Consider the following 18,837-nt stretch of genomic DNA (forward strand, 5'->3'; position numbering starts at 1 on the left):
AAACCTTTTACTGAAAATCTGTATTTTCATGCCCAAAAGTACTTTAGAGTGCCCTTTTAACTTTTTTCCATGTTGTTTTTCGAGGAGGTGGCATGGAAAAATCTCTATTCAAATTGAAATTAATTCAGCCTCATGAAGTAGCTCACGATAAGGGTTGCTACTTGAGAGGAGCAAATAATTTGTAGAAAATAAGTGATAACTGATAGAAAATAACCTCTGTCACAAATTCTCCAAATACACATTAAAATATTCTCAAATGTATCCATTACTCAAAAATTATAAAAAATAAATTTCTACAAATAATCATATTGATGTTGTGATTCACCACCACTTCCAGATCCTTCTTACCAGTGCTGTTGCCAAGTCCGTTATCCCCCATTCCATATCTGTGCATTTGGTTTTCCTTCCCTAACTGGAGTACCTTGCATTATTCTGTGCATAATTTTACTTTGTTTTCTATTACCCAGTTGTCCAATTTATCAAGGTCCCTGTGAATTTAGCTGGGAGGAGTTGACACATGGAGGTGTATGAGGGGCCACATGTCCCCAAGCTCCATGGGCACGAGAGGGGCAAGAGGCAGGCCAGAAGCCAGTGGGAAGTCTAGGGGGGACCCGAGCACCTGCAGCAGGGGTCTTCCCCCAACTCACCATTTGTGGTGGGGAAAGCAATGCAGTCTCAGTTCGCTCTGCACATGCATACAAATAGAATATACACAGTAAGTTACAAGCTTTCCAATGATACCTTACAACAACTATTTTGCATGAAGCATTTTCCAATTATACATATTCATATGCATATTTTCATAAAGCTTAGGGAAGGTCCCATCTCTGGCAGTACATTAGCCCTTCTCCAGTCTTTCAGGACCTCTCCTGTCACCCTTTGGTGCTGGAACCATCTGTATAGTGGGGATCTTGAGACACACTGAACCAAACTAAAAATCCTGTATATGATGGAAACCACTTCAAGCCACTAGTATTAGCACCTCTGCTCTCATCCATGAGTAGGCAAATATTACTGCTAATGGCTCAGAGCTTTCTTCAACTAATTCCTTCAGTACCCTGGGATGAACAGCATCAGGCCCCACTGACTTGACTTCACTGAAATTAGAAAGATCTCTGATGTGTTCATTATTTATCACAATATTTCCCATGAAAACACTTTGAGAAACCTGCTAACTGGCTGCTCTGGTGTCTTTATTTGCCAGCTCTGCAGCCACAGAGCCTCATGGCTTCCATTGGCTCCAATTCACTGTTTGCACCCAAGAGGAGCAGCGGGAAGCAGCACGGGCCAGGCCACCACTTCCCATGGCTCCCCTTGGGTGCAAACAGCAAACTGGAGGCAATGGGAGCTGTGAGGCTCCATGGCCACAGAGCTGATAAGTAAACACACACCGGAGCAGCCAGTTAGCAGGTTTCTCAGACCACTTTGAGACAAACTGGTCTATCGTAACTTTGCTCCCCACAGCCCCAAGCCCTATTGGCCTGCGGGCGGGAGGGAGCGTGAAGTCTCTCACTCCCTGCCCTCCGGCACAGGGTGCTTAGAGTCAACCACCAAGGTTGACTCTAAGCACCACTTGCTCCCCCATCCCTAGGCCCTGATTGGCCTGGGGTAGGGGAGCAACCCTTTTGCCCAGCCCTGCCTTAGACTCTTGAATTCCATCAGTTCATGATCACTGCCTCACATGCTCCCAATCACCTTCTTGTTCACAATTAATTCTCCCCTGATAGTAAACACCAAGTTCCAAATGGATGGATCCCCTAACTGTTTGCTCAACTTTCTGAATTGTTTTCTACACATGCTAAGAACTTAGCAAGCCATATTATGTTTTGCTGTATTAATCTTCAACAATATCAGGGAATTTCAAATCCCCCATTAATACTAACTGAAGTGTGTTCGCAAATCTTTTTACCTGCTTGTGGAATGCCTCACCAACTTTCTCTTTTTGATCTGGTGTCTATAATAGGCCTCCCACTGTAATATCACTAGTACTTTTTATTTTTTATTCTCAGACACTCAGTAGGTCTGCCACTTTCTTCCTCTTTTACCCTGGAGAGCAAGTATATACATTCTTAATGTATAGCATGATGTGATCCAATTTTTTCCCTTACCCATCCTTCCAGAACAAGATAGATCCATCAAAGTTGATACTTCAATTCTGAGCGGTGTCCCATCAAGTCTCAATACGGTCAATTAAGACTTTGTCTAGACTGCAGGCTTCTTTCGGAAGAGGCTTTTCCAAAAGAGATCTTCCAGAAAAACTTTTCAGAAGAGAGCATTCACACAGCAAAAGCACATTGAAAAAACGATCTGCTTTTTTGAAAGATAGCATCCACATTGACTGGACGCTATCTCGCATTTAAGTTGTAATTACTATAGATGGATTGGCCACCAGAGCACCTGTGTTTTTTCCTGGAGGCCTCTTCTTTAAAAAAAAAAGCCCTCTTCCCTGTCCACACATGCCTTTTTCCAAAAGAACTCTTTCGGAAAAAGGCTTCTTCCTCATAGAAAGAGGTTTACTGCTGCTGGAAAAACCCCTGAGTTCTTTCAACTTTCTGTCGAAAGAACACAACTGCAGTGCGGACATAAGTCTAGTTTTACTGGAAAAACCACTGTTTTTCCGGAAAAACTCTGCAGTGTAAACATACCCTAAGTCATAATGTTCTTAATAGTCCATGCCTTTCAGTTCATCCTTCTTACCCCCCATGCTCCCTGAATTCTTATATAGACACTGAAGATATTTTGTAGACTGCCTTATTGCTTTTTTTTCCTAAAGGAATGCTTTAAATCCTTTTCTTGTCTATTTTATTGAACAATCACATTTCCACCATAACAAATACCTGCAATGGACATCTGCCACAGAGGCACCAGCAGTTTAGCCTGGCTGCACCCTTTCTATACCATTCATACTAGATACTTACTGATTCCTTCCATAAAGTCAGACAAAAAACGCAACCTCTCCTAGTTGGATAGGTTATCCTCCCTAAATAACTCAGGTACCCAATGAAATATGTTCAGATGAGTGATTACCAGTCCCCTGTGGTCAACTATGAATTTAGCCAGCCCCCTCTTCATGCACCCCATCACTTTATCAGCCTGCAGATACTTTGTAGCACCTTACCATACCCTCAGGTGCAAATTTTCAAACCAAATAATCATTACCCTGGAGAAAAAAATCCTGGATCTGCCTGAAAATCCCTCTCAACTCTGATCATGAAGACGACCTGCTTACATGCTCCTAAATTACTTTTGCTCAGGTGAAAAAAAATCATCACATCCAGTGCCTGCTCTTGAGTTGCCAAAGCATGCACAAGGGGCATCAGCCGGTCCCAAACCATATGCCTCCTTTTCCCTTTCCTTTGCTCCCTCCATAGCGCTTCTCCAATCATGCTGACTCAGCTGCCTCACTGGTGAGGTCCAGCAGGGAACCCCAGAGCCAAATGTGCAGTATTATGCCCACACATCCCATCACTAATTCCTGTGCCCATTCACATGAAGAAATAAACATGGAGAATTTAGCATGTAATGCACTAACTTATCCACCTTTATAGGGGACTCCTACCTAGTATGCATTTTGTTACTGCCTTTGATAAGTTTGATTTGTAGGGCTCCTATTCTATAATGTGGATGCAACAAATGCAGTCCTGCACCAATTCACATGTGCATTCTTTTATTTTGGCATGAATGAACTTTTCTTCTCCAACTTTTCTTTTCTTAACTGATGAGGCTTTCCGACAGGGGCAGATGAGGATTTTGCCGGGCCCAGGGCAGCACAATTTTACGGGGCCCCACCTTTGACACGGCGCATGCGTGGAGTTTCTTGAAGCACGGGGCCCGGGGCGGCCGCCCCGCTCACCCTGCCCTATATCCGCCCCTGCTTTCCGGTTAACTAGTGGGGAGGGGAAGTTGGAGCAGCTCCCCACCTACTGGGGCAGGAAACTGTTCCAGCCCTGTGGGAAGCTCATCACAGACAGGGGCTGCTCGAGCAGAGCCTCCACTTGTAGAGTGCCCTGACCCCCCACAGGCAGGAGCTCCTCCGGCGTCCTGGTTTGAGCAGCCTCTATTCATGGTGAGCCCGGATGCCCCGGAAGACTGGAGCAGCTCCTACTTACATGGTGCCATGGCCCAACACAAACAAAGGCTGCTCCAGCAACCTACAGAGCAGCCTCTGCCCACGGAGGGCCTGGGAACCCCCAGGCAGAGGCTGCTCCAATATGGACCCCAGAGCAGCTCTTGCCTTTGGCATGTCAGACCACAGGCAGGGGCTTCTTTGACCAGACTCACCCCCCTTTAATTGGTTAAACAATATGTTTAACCCATCAGCCAGTTAAACAGGATTTTACATCCCTAGTCCAGTGATCAAAGTCTGAGCCTACAGTAGAGCAAAAGAAGCGTGACTGGCTATATTGAGCAGGAGTGGCTGCTCACTGACCTTGAGGGGGAAGAACCCCTCTCTAAGCCTGGATAGGCCAAACCCAGTCCTATCCCTTTAACTCCCCGGGGTGTGGCAGGTAGGATAAAAGCCCAGCCCAGGACCTTAGTAAGGGCCCAGCCACTGGAGGAATCAGAGGCCTGCCCTAAGCTCCCAAGCCAGGAAGGTGCCGCGGACCACTGGGCCCCTGCTTCAAAGAGGAGACCTCCTTACCCTGCCCGAGGATTCAGACCACAATGACCCCGAGAACTCGCAACCAGTGTGGAGCCACGTAGATGCCAAGGGGGAGTTAGGACTTGGCCCGGGGGAGCCGATGACAGTCAGGCTGATCTTACAACACTTTAGAGTGTGTCAGTGTTGCAGGCCGGATTCCCGCTGACCCCAGTTGCAGCCAGGGGTTCTGTGAGGCATTGTGAGAGCCCTGGGCCGGGACGTGGTGGAGTAGGGACAGCCCGCATCCCTCGTCATCCCACATAGCGGGTGACAGTTTGCCCATCCCCTCTCTTGCCTATGGGACATTTGTGTTGCTACCCTGCCCTGAACCAGGGCCTGAACCTTTCTAATTGTGGAACTGTGTTTGCTTTGCTGCCCTGCCCTGAATCAGGGCCGGAGACCTACGAACTGGGGGACTTCTCTATGTTGGTATTTGTTTGTCCTATACTCAGGGCCTGGGGCTTGAAGGTCTGAGCACAGGCCTGGGACGTAGCACTAAGCCAGCTGGCTTATGCTGGAACTTATCCACTACTAGATGCATAATATGCAATAATTTAAAATGCACATACAGTATATGGATTCAGTATAGCATACTGACTTTTCTTCAAATATTTTAATTGTCTCAGTGTTGAACATCTATGTTATTATTTTAAAATAACTATATCATTCTAACGATGGAACTTGGACTGTTATAAAAAATACAGTAGACTTATTTATGGATATAACAAAACATGTTTTCCACACTTATTTCCCCTTCGAAACAAAATCCACATTATTTCATCAACATGTGAATCCTCAAAACTAGGAATTAATGGGGGCTGAGGGAGTAAAAACATATTTCTTAATTTTAAATACTAGAAGGCTGGCTTGGCATATATTCATTGCTTCACTACTGCCACATAATGTCATTATTCCAATCTCATGCCAATAAAACTACCTCGTACAATGTATCTTCTTGTGTTGTGTAAGTATCCTGGACTGAGCTTTCTATTTGTATTAATGGTAATAGGATAATTTTGATTAACTTAGTAATTATTAATAATTAAAAATGAAGTTATTTGTTTTAGTTTCACTTTTTCTGGAAACATTGTAAACAGAAAAAATTATGAGTAAGGGTGTTCTGAGGATTGGTGTGATTAAGAAAAGGACATAATGAGGATACAGTAATTTTGACAAAAGTCCACAGATTACTATAATGAAAAATTCTATTTTCATTATGCACCCACATACTGTACATGATATATCCTTAAATTACAAGCTTTTGCAAGGATCCTGAACATATTCTGGAATATTCCTAGGAATCTCTCACACAATAATGGAGCGATGAAGATGTCTTTTATTTTCAAGTATTCTAATTCTGTAAGTATTTATGTCCCATTACAAAGGATTAACAAACCACATCCCCAATGATGCAAATGTTCAATTACATGTGAAACCCAATTTCTACCTACATTTGTTTATAGGGAGTTCAGCTGTGTTATGTGATAGGATCTGAAAATTGATCACAGGGAAACAGGTCCTGAGAGCAAAAGTGACGAGGAACTTTAATAATGTTCACGAAAGTAAGTAGAAAAGAAGCCAAAAGCACTGGACTTTTTCCTGAGGAATTCAGTTGTTCTTGATATTGAGAAATACAGGCCCTCTGTTTAGAGTTTGAAGTGTAGAGTGGGTTGTCTCCAAGAGGAGGCAAGAAGGATCAATACAGTCTTCTGATATGAAGAATAGAGCCATTTCTCCTACTTGGTATGGGATACTCTGAAAAATCTTAGCAATCTGATTAGACAGTGAGATGTGGACTAATAAATCCTACAATAAAAGGGAATATGTATTGATGATGCCCTTCAGCTCATTCCAATCATAAATGTAACTGACTGCACATTTTTAAAATTAAATAAACTTGAAATAACTTACTTCTAAAATATACTTTTTATTTAAAGAACCATGAAGCAATGATCACATTATTTTCTCTGTATTTTAAAACTGCTAATTAAAGATATCACTTCTTTCCTCTCCTCAACACTGGCTATTATATAGCTCTTTATTTCACAAAGAACACAAACAACACTATTTTAGAAGATGATCCCAAACCTGAAAGGGGTCATAAAGCTTCTATTACTGTTGATGGTAATTAGACATGTATACTGAAGGGCAAAGGATCAGCGTTCTCTGTAAGCTGAGCACTTAGGTGACCACTGAAGAGATTCAAATGCTGCCCAGCTGTCAGCATGTGTTTGCACTGGTGGTGCACATCTGCACATGCCTCAGTATGCATAATAAAATGTATTCTACACACAGATGGAAAATTTTAGAGGGATCATTTGAAAGGATCTCAAAATATTTTCACTAGGTCTGCTGATTCAAAATGTCATAGAAATTATTCAGATAAAGGACAGCAACTCGTCTGAATTGCTGGATGAACATGTCAAAATTTAAATTACATATCTGTATATCATAAATATAAAACAAGATATTTTATCTCAGTATTTGGCAAACTACTCATACTGCAATCCTTTAGTTAACAGTGTTACAAGAAACTTTCAATTAAAAATTTAATAAACAAACAGCCTTAGGCTTCATCTGTAATGTATCACAAGTATAATAGTCAGATATCTTGAATTTTATACATCAAAAACTGTAACATATCCATTAATAAAGAATAAGGCAAATCAAAACAATGTATATGATGGTATTAACATACCTTGAAGATAAGCAAACAGAGACTTTCTTCTAAATAACAACTAAAACATATTGCTGCAAGCTATAATGGATATAACTGTTAATCCAATACACCTTTTATACAAACCCATAAACACACAAGTGGAAAAATAGCACAGATGTTCATCTCTAATGCAATTTCCATTCAATTTCCTAAGTGCGGTCCCTGTGTGCAAACTAGCTTAACGTTATGTTTAGCTTGCAAATTCTTTTAATAAATAATGAGCGCAATAAAACTAGTAGATCAATAGCAAGCTGAGAAATCATAAAAAATGCCTTTTGTGTTCAGGTTGTTGCTGATTTCAAAACTTTAAGCCAGAGACTGATCAATATTACTTTTTCTTTTTAACCCATCACATAAAGAGACTAAATGTAGCTTATCTGCTAAATGCCGTTACCAAATATCAGCCACAAGAAACTTGATAAGATCATTAGCTACTATTGCAAATGAACATTTTAGGCCTAAACATACACATTATATTATACACTTTTAAACAGAAAAGGTGTTTAAAAATTATTAAATAACAATAAAATTGGTGCTACTCATTTGTTCTGGTCCTTTGTACTTTCGGGTGGTGGGCACCATTTATAACTTTAATCAAGAAAGCTTGGACAATACACTAACAAACAAAATAAGTTTAATAGTGCAGCATGGCTACGCTCTCTCTAGGGGTAGGCATCTGACCAGGGGGAGGGTGCAGGAGTGGGCTAGGGGCTGAGTGTCTGGTCAGGGGAGAGGGGGAGGTAGGGAAGAGCAGGTTGAGGGTAGATGTCTGGGCAAGGGAAGGAGCAGACTGGGGTGCAGGGTCGCAGTAGAAGGGGTAAGTGAGGGGGCTAGAGGTGCGAGGTATCAGGTTGGGGGAGTATGAGAGAGTCGGCTGTGGGTGAAGGGTCAAGAGGGTGCATGAGGGGGTCAGGAAGTGCAGGGAGAGGGAGAGTGGGAGGCTGCACAGCTCACAGCTCCCGGGCCCCCGGAGCAGTGGGGAGGCTGTGCAACTCCCATCTTCCCCCACCCTGAAGTACTGGGGAGATCAGAAGGAGGGAGGCCATGGAGCTCGCAGCTTCCACCCAACACATCCACCCCCCCTCCTCACCCTCCCCCCCCCCCCCGAGCATTGGGGAGGGACAGGAGGGAGGAAGGAGGAAGGAGGCCGGGCAGCTGAAGGTGGAGGGGTGGCGGGATGCAGAGTGACATGATGATGTCACTCTGCTGTCCTGCAGGAAAAAAACATTTGATATATACACTAGGAGGCAATGCCCCTGCTCACTACACTCACCAACCCTTCCCCCCCACCCCATCTGTGGAGGCAGGCAACCCCAGCCTCTCGTCCCACCCCAGGGCCAGGGCCATGCCAGCCCCAGCCTCTCGGGTCGCCCCGCAGCCGCTGGGGAGGGAAGGACCAGCGATGGTGTCAGCCCCGGCCTTTTGGCCCCCGACCTCTCCAGTCACCAGGGCCGTGCCAGTTCCTGAGGGTAGGAAAGCCCGGCTCTCCTCCTGATTGCAGGGGAGGGCCAGGACCACACCACACATAGCCGCTCACCCCACTCCAAATGCCAAGGAGGAGAGGTCTGGGGACTGTGCCAGACCTGGCCGCCAGGGACGGGAGGGCTGCACCAGACTCAACCGCTGGGGAGGAGAGATGGTATGTGGGGCCACACCAGAACCGGCCGCTGGGAAGTGAAGACAGTAGGCAAGGCCAGCTCTTCCTCCTAGCTGCCGGAGAGGACCAGGCCATACCAGCCCTGGCCTCTCAGCTCCCCACACTCCCAGCAGCAGCCAGCCCCAGCCTCTCGGCTCACTCCCAATGCCCTCCGCAGGGAACCACTGCCTTGGGCCAGAGCCAGGAGCGTTCAGGCTGCTGCCTGCCAGGTGCTCCAACCTCAACTCCCTCCTCCCCCGCAAGATTAGCATGCCAGCACCGGCTTCCTGCAGGAGAGGAGAAAGCCCCGATACACTGTGCCAGGTCCAATTTGCGCTTCCCTGGCGCCGAGTCTTGGGATTTTCTCCTCTCTCACATCCCCTGAAGGAAACCAGCACTGGCATACTAATTTTTCAGGGGAAGGGGGAGTTGAGGCTGGAGCTCTGGGCAGGCGGCAGCCCAAAGAGCTCCCGGCTCTGGCCCAAGGCAGCCAGGGGTAGTGGTTCTCCACTGGGTCCCATAGCGTTGGGGCCCCGAGCACAGTGAGGAGCTGCCGCTGCGGCCACCTGGCCCTACTGCAGAGAGGCAGAATATGCCCAGGCCAGGCTGCCAGGCAGCTTTGCCATCTCTGAACAGTGTCTGGGACAGGGAGGCCATGCAAGGGTGGAACCTGTGGGACGCCAGAGTGATGTGATGATGTCACTCTGTCGTCCCATAGGCAACACTTTTTTAATATATATGGTTGGAGACAAAATAATGTACGGACACAAGACATGTAATCTTCCTAAGGTTGCTAGTGACTGGAAACTTTACATATATGAAGACATATGCAAAAAAGGAACTTAGTTATGCCACCCAAGAAGAAAGAAATGCATGTGAATATAAGTTCCATTAGGATAGTAACCTTCCCTGAAATGTTCCGAGGTACCAAAGTGCACGACTTAGTAGGAATCAATGTTCCTAATTCACAGATTGTAAAATGAGAGGAAAATGCCTATTACCAAGTCATTTTGGATAACCATGCTTCACCAGAAGGGAATCAAGATCAGAAGTGCACTACCCCAAAGGAGTTCTAATATCAAACAGGATAAATCTAAAGCACTGAGAATTATTACATACTTGTTGTGCTTGTTGTACTTGATAATCCATGTTTAATCGAAAATATAAAAATCTTGCCTTAACTTACCCCAAAAGAAAAATGCCATGGTATTACAATATCTCTAATGTACTTTTGATACAATCTAAAAAATCTCAAATTGTGGCTGTTTATACCATATACATTGCTATTTATACATGCTATTGTTAATGATGTTTTATTCTTGTTGCCATTACAGTTTTTATCATTAGAGTACTTCAGATAATGATGTGTTAAAAAATATGCACTCTCTTGTTTACATTACTCTTCTTGAACAGAAGAATATTCACAAAGAACTCTGCCAAAAAAGCAAGAAAGAATACTGACAAGTGCCCTGTTAGACCAATATTTTAGATTTAAAGATTTATATTTTTGTTCATGACTTCAAACATAAAAATTATATAGTAATGCAAGAATATGCAGAGCAAACAATCAAGGCCCTGAGTTCAGTGAAAGAAAGATGAGGCCCAAAATTATTGATACATTCTGAGAAAAAAAATACATGTACAAGTCAATTCTTTCCTTGATACTTAGCAGACTTATCACTTTCAGAAAGGAAATCAAATGAAGGGTTTAGCATTATGCTCCAATTCCAAAGACAAAGGTTCATATACTAGCGATATCTATTTAAAAAGTTCTAACTCACCCCTTGCACTGATCTCAGTGCAAGTTTCACTTAACCAAAACCAATTATCACCTTAACACTGGGCCTTTTGATTGGGGTTCTGGCATCATGAGAAATTCAATTTGTAAAATTTGTTCAGCCAGGATCTAACACATATATATCCTAGTAAAATTCTTCATACAACTGTTATAAAATATGTAAAAGTAAACAATACTCTCACATTCAAAAGCTATACAATATGTAATACAATTCCCTGACATAAGGATCTTTTCCTCTGGATGGCAACTGTATTGAAGATCACTATACACTTTTACCTTTTAAAAAAGCACATACATGTACCCAACAGCAGCCCATATTCTTCATGTATAATTCCACGAATGAAGAGCTGGTCACTTGAGGAAGCGTTGCAAGTTTAATTCTATAACACACATTGATATATTGGATAAATAAAGGTATATGTAACAATGTTAAAGCTTCAGGTAATTTGTATATACTGCATATTTCTATTACATATGCTGTCCTTTAGACTCAAACTGGATCTGCTGTAGCAAGAATACTAACGCCATCAGCATAACTCTACAACAGCTGATTTTTTTCCCACTTATCCTCAAAAGATTTAATGAATGGAAACTAAGCCGTTTTAAAATATACATATATTTACATGATTACTCCTTTTATGTTAACATTTTATTTTTATAAAGATATGGAAAGGATAAAGTCGATTAATAGATTAGATGAACATCTCCCAGGGTTCACCACAAATCACAAGATATTAATTTACCTATTAAAGAAAAAAACAAGGAAGGCCACTAAAAGAAAACATAACAATACCAGTAAAAATAGTGTTTAATGTAGCTGGGAGATAACAAGAACCTTCTATGCTTTTGAGCTTTTTCAGAATTTAAAATATTAGATAAAAGTAAGAATATGCCATCCTATTTTAGGATCCGTGATCTTACTACAGGTCATAAAAACTCTGAACAACTTTTCAAATATTTCCAGCAATAAATGGTGAAGTAATAATGGAAACACAACGGACTATTTGCTTTCTCTTTTTTATCAAACAACACTGAAGATGGACGCACTATATCCAAAAGAAATATATTAGTAAGGATTAAAAAATTAACTCCATCTTCTAATCAATTTGGACACAATTCTATTCTATTTATAGGGACACCCAGTCTTATATTACTTATTTTAGTCATTCTTGTTACAGTGAAATATTAATGTTGAGAAAAGGGTTACACTATTAAAAAGCTATACTACACTTGGATTTTAATATTGATTTCCACCATTTTGCAATAATTAATCATTCATTATAAATTATATATGTTTAACTTTGTATTACAGGGTTATCAGGAGGTTAATGTTTTCCACAAAATAATTATTTAATTAAGTTTATATTTTCACCCTGTTCCAAATGACAATTTAGTTATATTAACAGAACTCAAAAAAGGGATACCGCCACTTTAAAAGCTTCAATCTCTTTGACATTGCTGGCAGTGTATGGGAACATTAATGCATCTGTCATGATAACAAGCTAAGAATAACATCTAGACATCAAACCGAGCAGAGAATCCATCTGAAGTGATTCATTCAGATCTGTCTCATTGATTTATTAAACACAGGGCAACATCTGCAGCCTCACAGAGCCGCCTGGCAAAATTAATGCAAGATCAATTCAAATGGAAAAAAGTGCAAAAGAGATAAATCAAAACACAATTTGCATGCAGTTCCACAATCAGGCTTATTGGGTGCAAATGCTCTATTTCTTTCCCAAAGCAAATGAGTTTAAAGGTTGTTTTATCTTTTTAGAATTGTGTGATTTGAAGTGACAGTGAAGAGTTCTGCAGGTTGAAATGGTGAAAAGGGAAAAGAAGAAGAAATGCTTGCAAAGACCTTTTGAATATGCAACAAGAATATCATTAATACCTAATTGTTTTGCCTTTTTGTCTTTGCTCCAGAAACACAGTATTTTCAATCTGAAAAAGTTACTCTAGAAAATGTAAATAAATGTAGACAGGAAAACTACTAAAAGGTTTAGCTATTGGAAAAAGCCCATTATGCTACAAATAGAAAGCTCTACTGCTGTCAGAAAAATAAAAAATGTTGATTGTGGTTTCTTCAGATTAGATTTGCCAATAACATGTATTTTAATATAGCCAAGGACTTTGAGACAAATAAAATAACTTCAAAATGTCCAAAGATGATCATCTTTGTTATTTTTCCTAAATATAACCAGTATTTCCTTTTAAAATAGAAAACAATTATTTCTGTATTCTAACAAAGTCCACTATGCTAGCACAAACCCTCAGTAGAATGGAATGTAAGTAAATCTCCTTTCCACAATGAAAAAAAACAACAACAAATTGACTATTTTTATTTTAATGCATCACCTCCTAAACTAACAAGTTTTGGCAAGTATGAATTAACACTACATATTTACTTAGACAAAGCAAAGTAGTTTATGGAAGTGTAAGTGTACATTTAAAATCAATATACACATGGGAAGCTCTGTGCAGTGGCACGTGACTGGATTACTTTAATTATAATCTTGACATCGTTCTTCTAATAAAAGACAAAGCATTGTTGACTATGTGGCCGCTTTTAATAGACAACGTAACTAGATCCTTGTTATGCCATGAAATAAAATGTCTGCATTTTATTGCATGGGTTCATTTCCAAAATCTTTAATTGTTTGTGAACAAGTTAAAGGAACAAAATATAAGCTCAACAAAATAGTTTAAATTTGACACAGAAAATAAGTCATGTGTTGCTCTGCATCTCTCTTCACCTGAAAACACTTTCTTATGTGAAAATAAGTCAGAGCAATACTATCACTATAGACTACAGGATTCATCTAATACAAATGCCCAGAAGAATCTTATCAGAAATATTTTGTTGATTGATTATGAATCATACATATGTAATTTGGGGTCTATTACAAAGTGTTAAACAAATTTTCTTAATGTATTTGTATATTAAGTCATATAACAGCATCCTTTTCTTTTAAATATTAGAATAAACTTTGTAATGCTACAGTCAGAATTAATCATTTGTTTTCTGATTTCAGTAATCTTCCAAAATATCACAAATTATTTCTTAAGTAGGTTTTGTAAAAAGACTCACTCATTCTGACCCATGAAAAGGTTAAAGTTTTATTTCATGGCTCCTAAAAATAAGTTATATAATGATGGCTAATGATAAGTATGGTTCAGAATGCTGTGTATAGGAATGGGTGTACAACATTTTAATTTACACTACACAAAAATTCTCATATAAATTGGTTGAGTATTCATACACACAACACCAATGCTATATACATTAAATGGAACTTATAAAACTTCACTTGTACATGCATAGTTCTTAACAGACCAGTACACAAGTTCAATTAAGAAAATATTGTGCCACATAGTAAGAGTGAGGAAAAAATGTTAAATATGTCCAATCTTTGATTAATCTCTATGGCTGTGGTTTCATTCTAACGAAAAAGCAAAGCTGGATTTTTTAAAAATCACACGAATAATACAGAAAGTAAACAAAATTTCAACTGTGAGAACTATAATTACTTTTCCAGAAATTTGAGTCTGACTCGGAATTTAAAATTATGTTCAAATGCAATCTGCTATAAAATTGGTTTTGTAATTTGGGATAAGAAAGGAATGTACAACATTTTGGAATTGCAGGATATAGTGCTTAAGAAATATGATAGAAAAAAATCTAATTTTTCAGTGATATCACAATCTTTCCTAACACTATTTATAGGAATATAATAATTTTACATTGTATGACAAAATTCACCTAAAATGTATTATATAATTCATGGACTGCATACAGTAGTGTCCAGGATTTGATACATTTAGTAAGAGAGGAGAATTTCATTACATATGACAATTTATCTATTTTCGTTAGGTATTTCTGGATATGAAATATATTGGTCTGGTCAATAAATAATTTGGCAAACTAAGTGTTATGTTTTAAGCATTTCAAATTAATTAATATATTACAATTAATAATGTTAAGCTGCAGACATTCAACTTTAAGATAATTCATTTGAAAAAAGTTTGTTTCACACGCATTCTTAATCACATTGACTATCTCACTGTTAGATGTGAAACTTATCTTCAAAAATATCTTGGTAGCAGTTATTTCTAAACAGATGAAGAAACATTTTATTTCCTTAATTAGGTAAAAGGGGCTTATACACATACACTTTCTCCCATATAATCTTTTAAACTGAGAGTTGCTTTTGCCCTTGGACAGGTATGTGCTTTATTTCAGTCCTGTTGGTCTCTTTCTCCCATGCCCTAGCCATATCTCTCATCTTTCTGAGCATCTTTTGGCTTGTCTGGCTGCATCTTTCAAACCCTCCTACAGCATCTCTTAGTGACTATGTCCACATTTTGAGATCCTCTGCCCTTGTCTCTCAACCTCTCATTGCATATCTTACCTAAACTCCCAGCCCCAGTCATGTAAGTATGATGAAGAGCAAATTGAAATAAACACGCATTTCAATCTTTTGCGCATCTCATGCCATTTTTGTCAACATGCACATATCTACAAACCATGTGTGTAATCATCCATTCAGTTGCATAGTTATTTATTTCTGCTAATCAAAGTGGTCATTTTGTGTCAAAGAATGTGATTCTGAGATCAACCTGCAAGTCAGATTTCAAAATCATGTTATTTTAATAGTTAGGGCACCAAGATTTTGTGATTCTTTTGCAAAAAAAAAAAAATTTAAGTACTAAGTATGCTAAAGGTTATGGAATTTTTTTCCCATCTTTTTCAAATACTGTGGTCACACAACTTATACATCAAAACTTTAATGTGTCAGTAGCTGTGAGACCACAGAGGAGTAGGACTTGTTGAAATAAATGGGAATCAGGAGAAACTGAATGCAAGCAAGAAAAAGAATACAAGTCATATAGACAGAGACAGGAATGGAATTGAAACAGCTCTGAATGTCACCTTTATCACTGAAAAAAAGACATAATATTAAAACATTGCCATGCAAAAATCAAAAGCCAATGGCAATGGGAGCTGAATCAGACTCCAAATAAGTGAAACAGGACTTCAAATTTCTTTCTGTGCATGCATTTACTTAAAACATGGAACTATTGCATAGCAGACTCTAAGCATTAAGAGCTAATCATCTGTATTCTAATATAGAAAGTTAACTTTTCTCTGATGTAAGCCTAAACAACATACATGTGAACAGTATATGCAACGATAACGTTTCTTGCTAAAACAGAAAGGTGAGTCTGAGTTTTTCCCCTAGAAATTGCTGAATGTTAAACTACTGGATGTCAGCTAGAGTTCTCTCTCATAATTTACCCCTTCTTACTACATATTTCTAAGCCCAGAAAGTTTTTATTGATGAGATCATTACCATATCTAAAGCAAAAACTATGAGGTCACAAACAAGGATTATGACCTCACTTATGAACAACACAGTAGGATTCTTCCGAGAATACGATCAGTTTTGAGTTTAAGTCTTAAACACAACAGGACAAGGGCTATACCACAATATAGATTAAATAATGTACCATTATTCTAGAGTTATACTAAGCAACAGTTTGTCTATAAACTACACACAGCACACTTTCTTTGGCTATCATTATTTGCTAGACTTAGGAGGACTGCTTCACAAGTTATGTTAACAATCCAGACAACTAGAAACTATAAGTTTTAGGGAGAGAAAACATGCATGGCTAAGAACTTAAAGCAAAAAGCACTAAGATTCCTTTTTAGGTAGTCATTTGAAAGATGGCCCTGATACAATATCTGTGAGAAGGTGCAAAATCATTTAATATAATGTGCCAAGTTCCTGATTAATGCAGCTAGCTATGTAGCACACAGATTCAATAAACGAATAGCAAGAAAGTTCAACATTTTAAGAGTTTTGTGCAATCACCTGTACTAAATCACTTCCCTTTCTTTAGAACAGATATGATACAATTTATTACCTCCTTTACATCTAACTCTGCTACAATCCCTTCTGACAGCACTCATGTTCCTACTGCTTCCGTAGTTACAGACAGTGAGTTAAGCTGACCGTATGGTCCAGAAAACTTGCCTGAAAGTTTCCCAAAGTGAAGGGAGCATCCCCATAACACTACCCCATTCACAACTTGGCTATTCATGCCAATGTGGGATTTCCGTTTCTAAAGCCTTGCTCTTGTTGCATCCTGCATCTCCACCCTCTCTAAAAAAAATGTCATCGCAGGCTAAGTGGCAGTTTGCACGCTATCAACAGACCGTCCCGTCTAGCCGCGCAGCGGAGCCCCACCATTAAGCCGGCAAGGCGCTCATCTGCCCTGAGACAGAAGCTGCTGGACTGGAAGCACCTTGCGAAGCGCACTAGGGAGCACTCCGCCCGAACCCGGGGAGGGACGCAGCGGGCTCAGGAGAGCTCAGCCGCAGGCTCTTTGATCCATTTACAGAGCAGAGCCACCAGCCGCTCGGGAACACGCTCATCGCCCGCCTAAGGCTCGGGACCCCCGCGGAAAGAAAGTTTTCCAGGCGCGAGTGCGTCTGCCCAGCGCTCTGCCCGCCAGAGCGCAAGGTGGCCGGTTACCCGCCGTGCCTGGAAGAGGCTGAGCGCCCTGCTTTGCCCTAGGCCGGCGGGCGGCCCCGCGCGGAGAGGCGCAGAGCCGCGGCCCGGAGCGCCAGCGAAGTTTACCGCTCACCTGGCGTTGGTGCAGTCGTTGTACAAAGTTTCGAAGTCTTTCCTGGTGATGAGCTTGCAGCGGTTCACGCCGGGCTGGATGGCTCCCAGCCCCCGCAGGATGCGGACCTGCTCCACCGTGCACACCACGGGCGATATATCCAGCCGCTTCAGCTTGGTGTAGACCGTGTGCAGCCCCCCCACCAGGTGCTTGAGGAAGAGGTCAAAGACCTGCGGCAGGCAGATCAGCTCCTGCCCCTCCACCAGGAAAGAAGCCACCTTCACCCCGTGCAGATCGACCATCTTACACTCGCTGCTGCCGCCGGCGCCGCCCGCGCCGCCGCCGCTGGAAGCCAGGAAAGTGTTGACCAGGCTGTTGGTGAGCCGGGGGGACTCGGCGGGGCTGGAGGAATAAAGGGGCTCTGCCCGGAACAAGCCCCCCGGGACCCCCACGCTGCCGCCGCAGCTGCTGGCGCCGCTGGAAGTGGCCGAGATGACTGGAGGCGCGGAGACAGCCATGGTCACTCGGCGCGGCTCAGCCGCGCGCCCTGCCGCGCTCCCTCTGCCCAAGTGTTTGCAACACGGCCCAAAACAGAGTCTCCCACTCGCTGGCGCACGCAGCAGCCGCTCGCTCAGGGCCCTCCCCACCTCCGCCGGGGAGGGGGTGGAGGAAGAGTGACAGCCCCCTCCAGCCAATGCGCCTGGCCCGCAGCAAGCGTGGCCCCGGCTAGTGGCTGCTTGCAGAGGGGCGCTGGGGCTGCCGCCGCTGGGGAGGGGGAGTGGCGCGGAGCCCTGCCTCCACCTCCGGCCCGTCGCCTCCGCGCCCGCGGACCAAAGTGACCATCTGCCAGCCTTCGGTCACCTGGGGCTGCCGCTTCGCTCCTCGCCGCCCTGAGGCAGGTGGCCACCTGTCTGGCTTTGCCTGGGTCCGTCCCTCCTTTGCAGTTCGCAGCAGCTGCCCGAGGATGTCTGCCAGGGTGCTCAGCGTGCACTGCCCGGCACCTGCTCAAGCCTGTGGGCGCAGGACGATCCGCGTGTTTTGTTTTTGTGGGGTTGGTGTTGATTTGGTTTGTATCTCCGTGCAGGCAACTTTACCAGATAGGTGCGTATGTTCTGCCCCCCGCCCCCTTTCCTCAAGAGTTCGCAGTAGGCTGATAGATCGGTCCCCTGCTCCCTCTGCCTGCCCGCTAACCCCCCCTTGTGGTTCACTGCTCCTATCTAGCGTGGACCTTTCCCTTCCCCCCTTACCTCCCCATCAGGCAACAAGCCATCCCCTTTTTTCACAAGTCTCCTTCCCTTTGTACTTCTTGGGCCCTTAGGGAGACCAGGGATCCTGAAAGTGTCTGGATATTTCACACTTAGTACCTAGTCACTCTGTGCCCCCACACACACATCTTGCATGTCCTTCTC

At 42.3% G+C, this 18,837-nt stretch overlaps 1 protein-coding gene across 7 annotated transcripts in view; it reads right to left on the reverse strand.

Moving 5' to 3' along the window:
* The window catches only part of DACH2 (dachshund family transcription factor 2), a 673,528-nt gene extending 654,969 nt beyond the window's left edge, over nucleotides 1–18,559 (reverse strand). For 3 of the 7 annotated variants that reach the window (XM_014569658.3, XM_075940744.1, XM_075940745.1), the window contains exon 1: nucleotides 17,450–18,552. In XM_014569658.3, the coding sequence (XP_014425144.2) occupies nucleotides 17,450–17,946 (497 nt within the window). In that variant the 5' untranslated portion in view covers nucleotides 17,947–18,552. Of the gene's footprint in view, nucleotides 1–17,449 lie in introns of all 7 variants that reach the window. The other 4 variants (XM_006115313.3, XM_014569659.3, XM_075940749.1 and 1 more) reach the window with 4 other exon arrangements.
* Between the last annotated feature and the right edge of the window lie 278 nt (nucleotides 18,560–18,837).

This window comes from Pelodiscus sinensis, chromosome 13, assembly GCF_049634645.1.
Source record: "Pelodiscus sinensis isolate JC-2024 chromosome 13, ASM4963464v1, whole genome shotgun sequence".
NCBI classification, from domain to species: Eukaryota; Metazoa; Chordata; order Testudines; family Trionychidae; genus Pelodiscus; species Pelodiscus sinensis.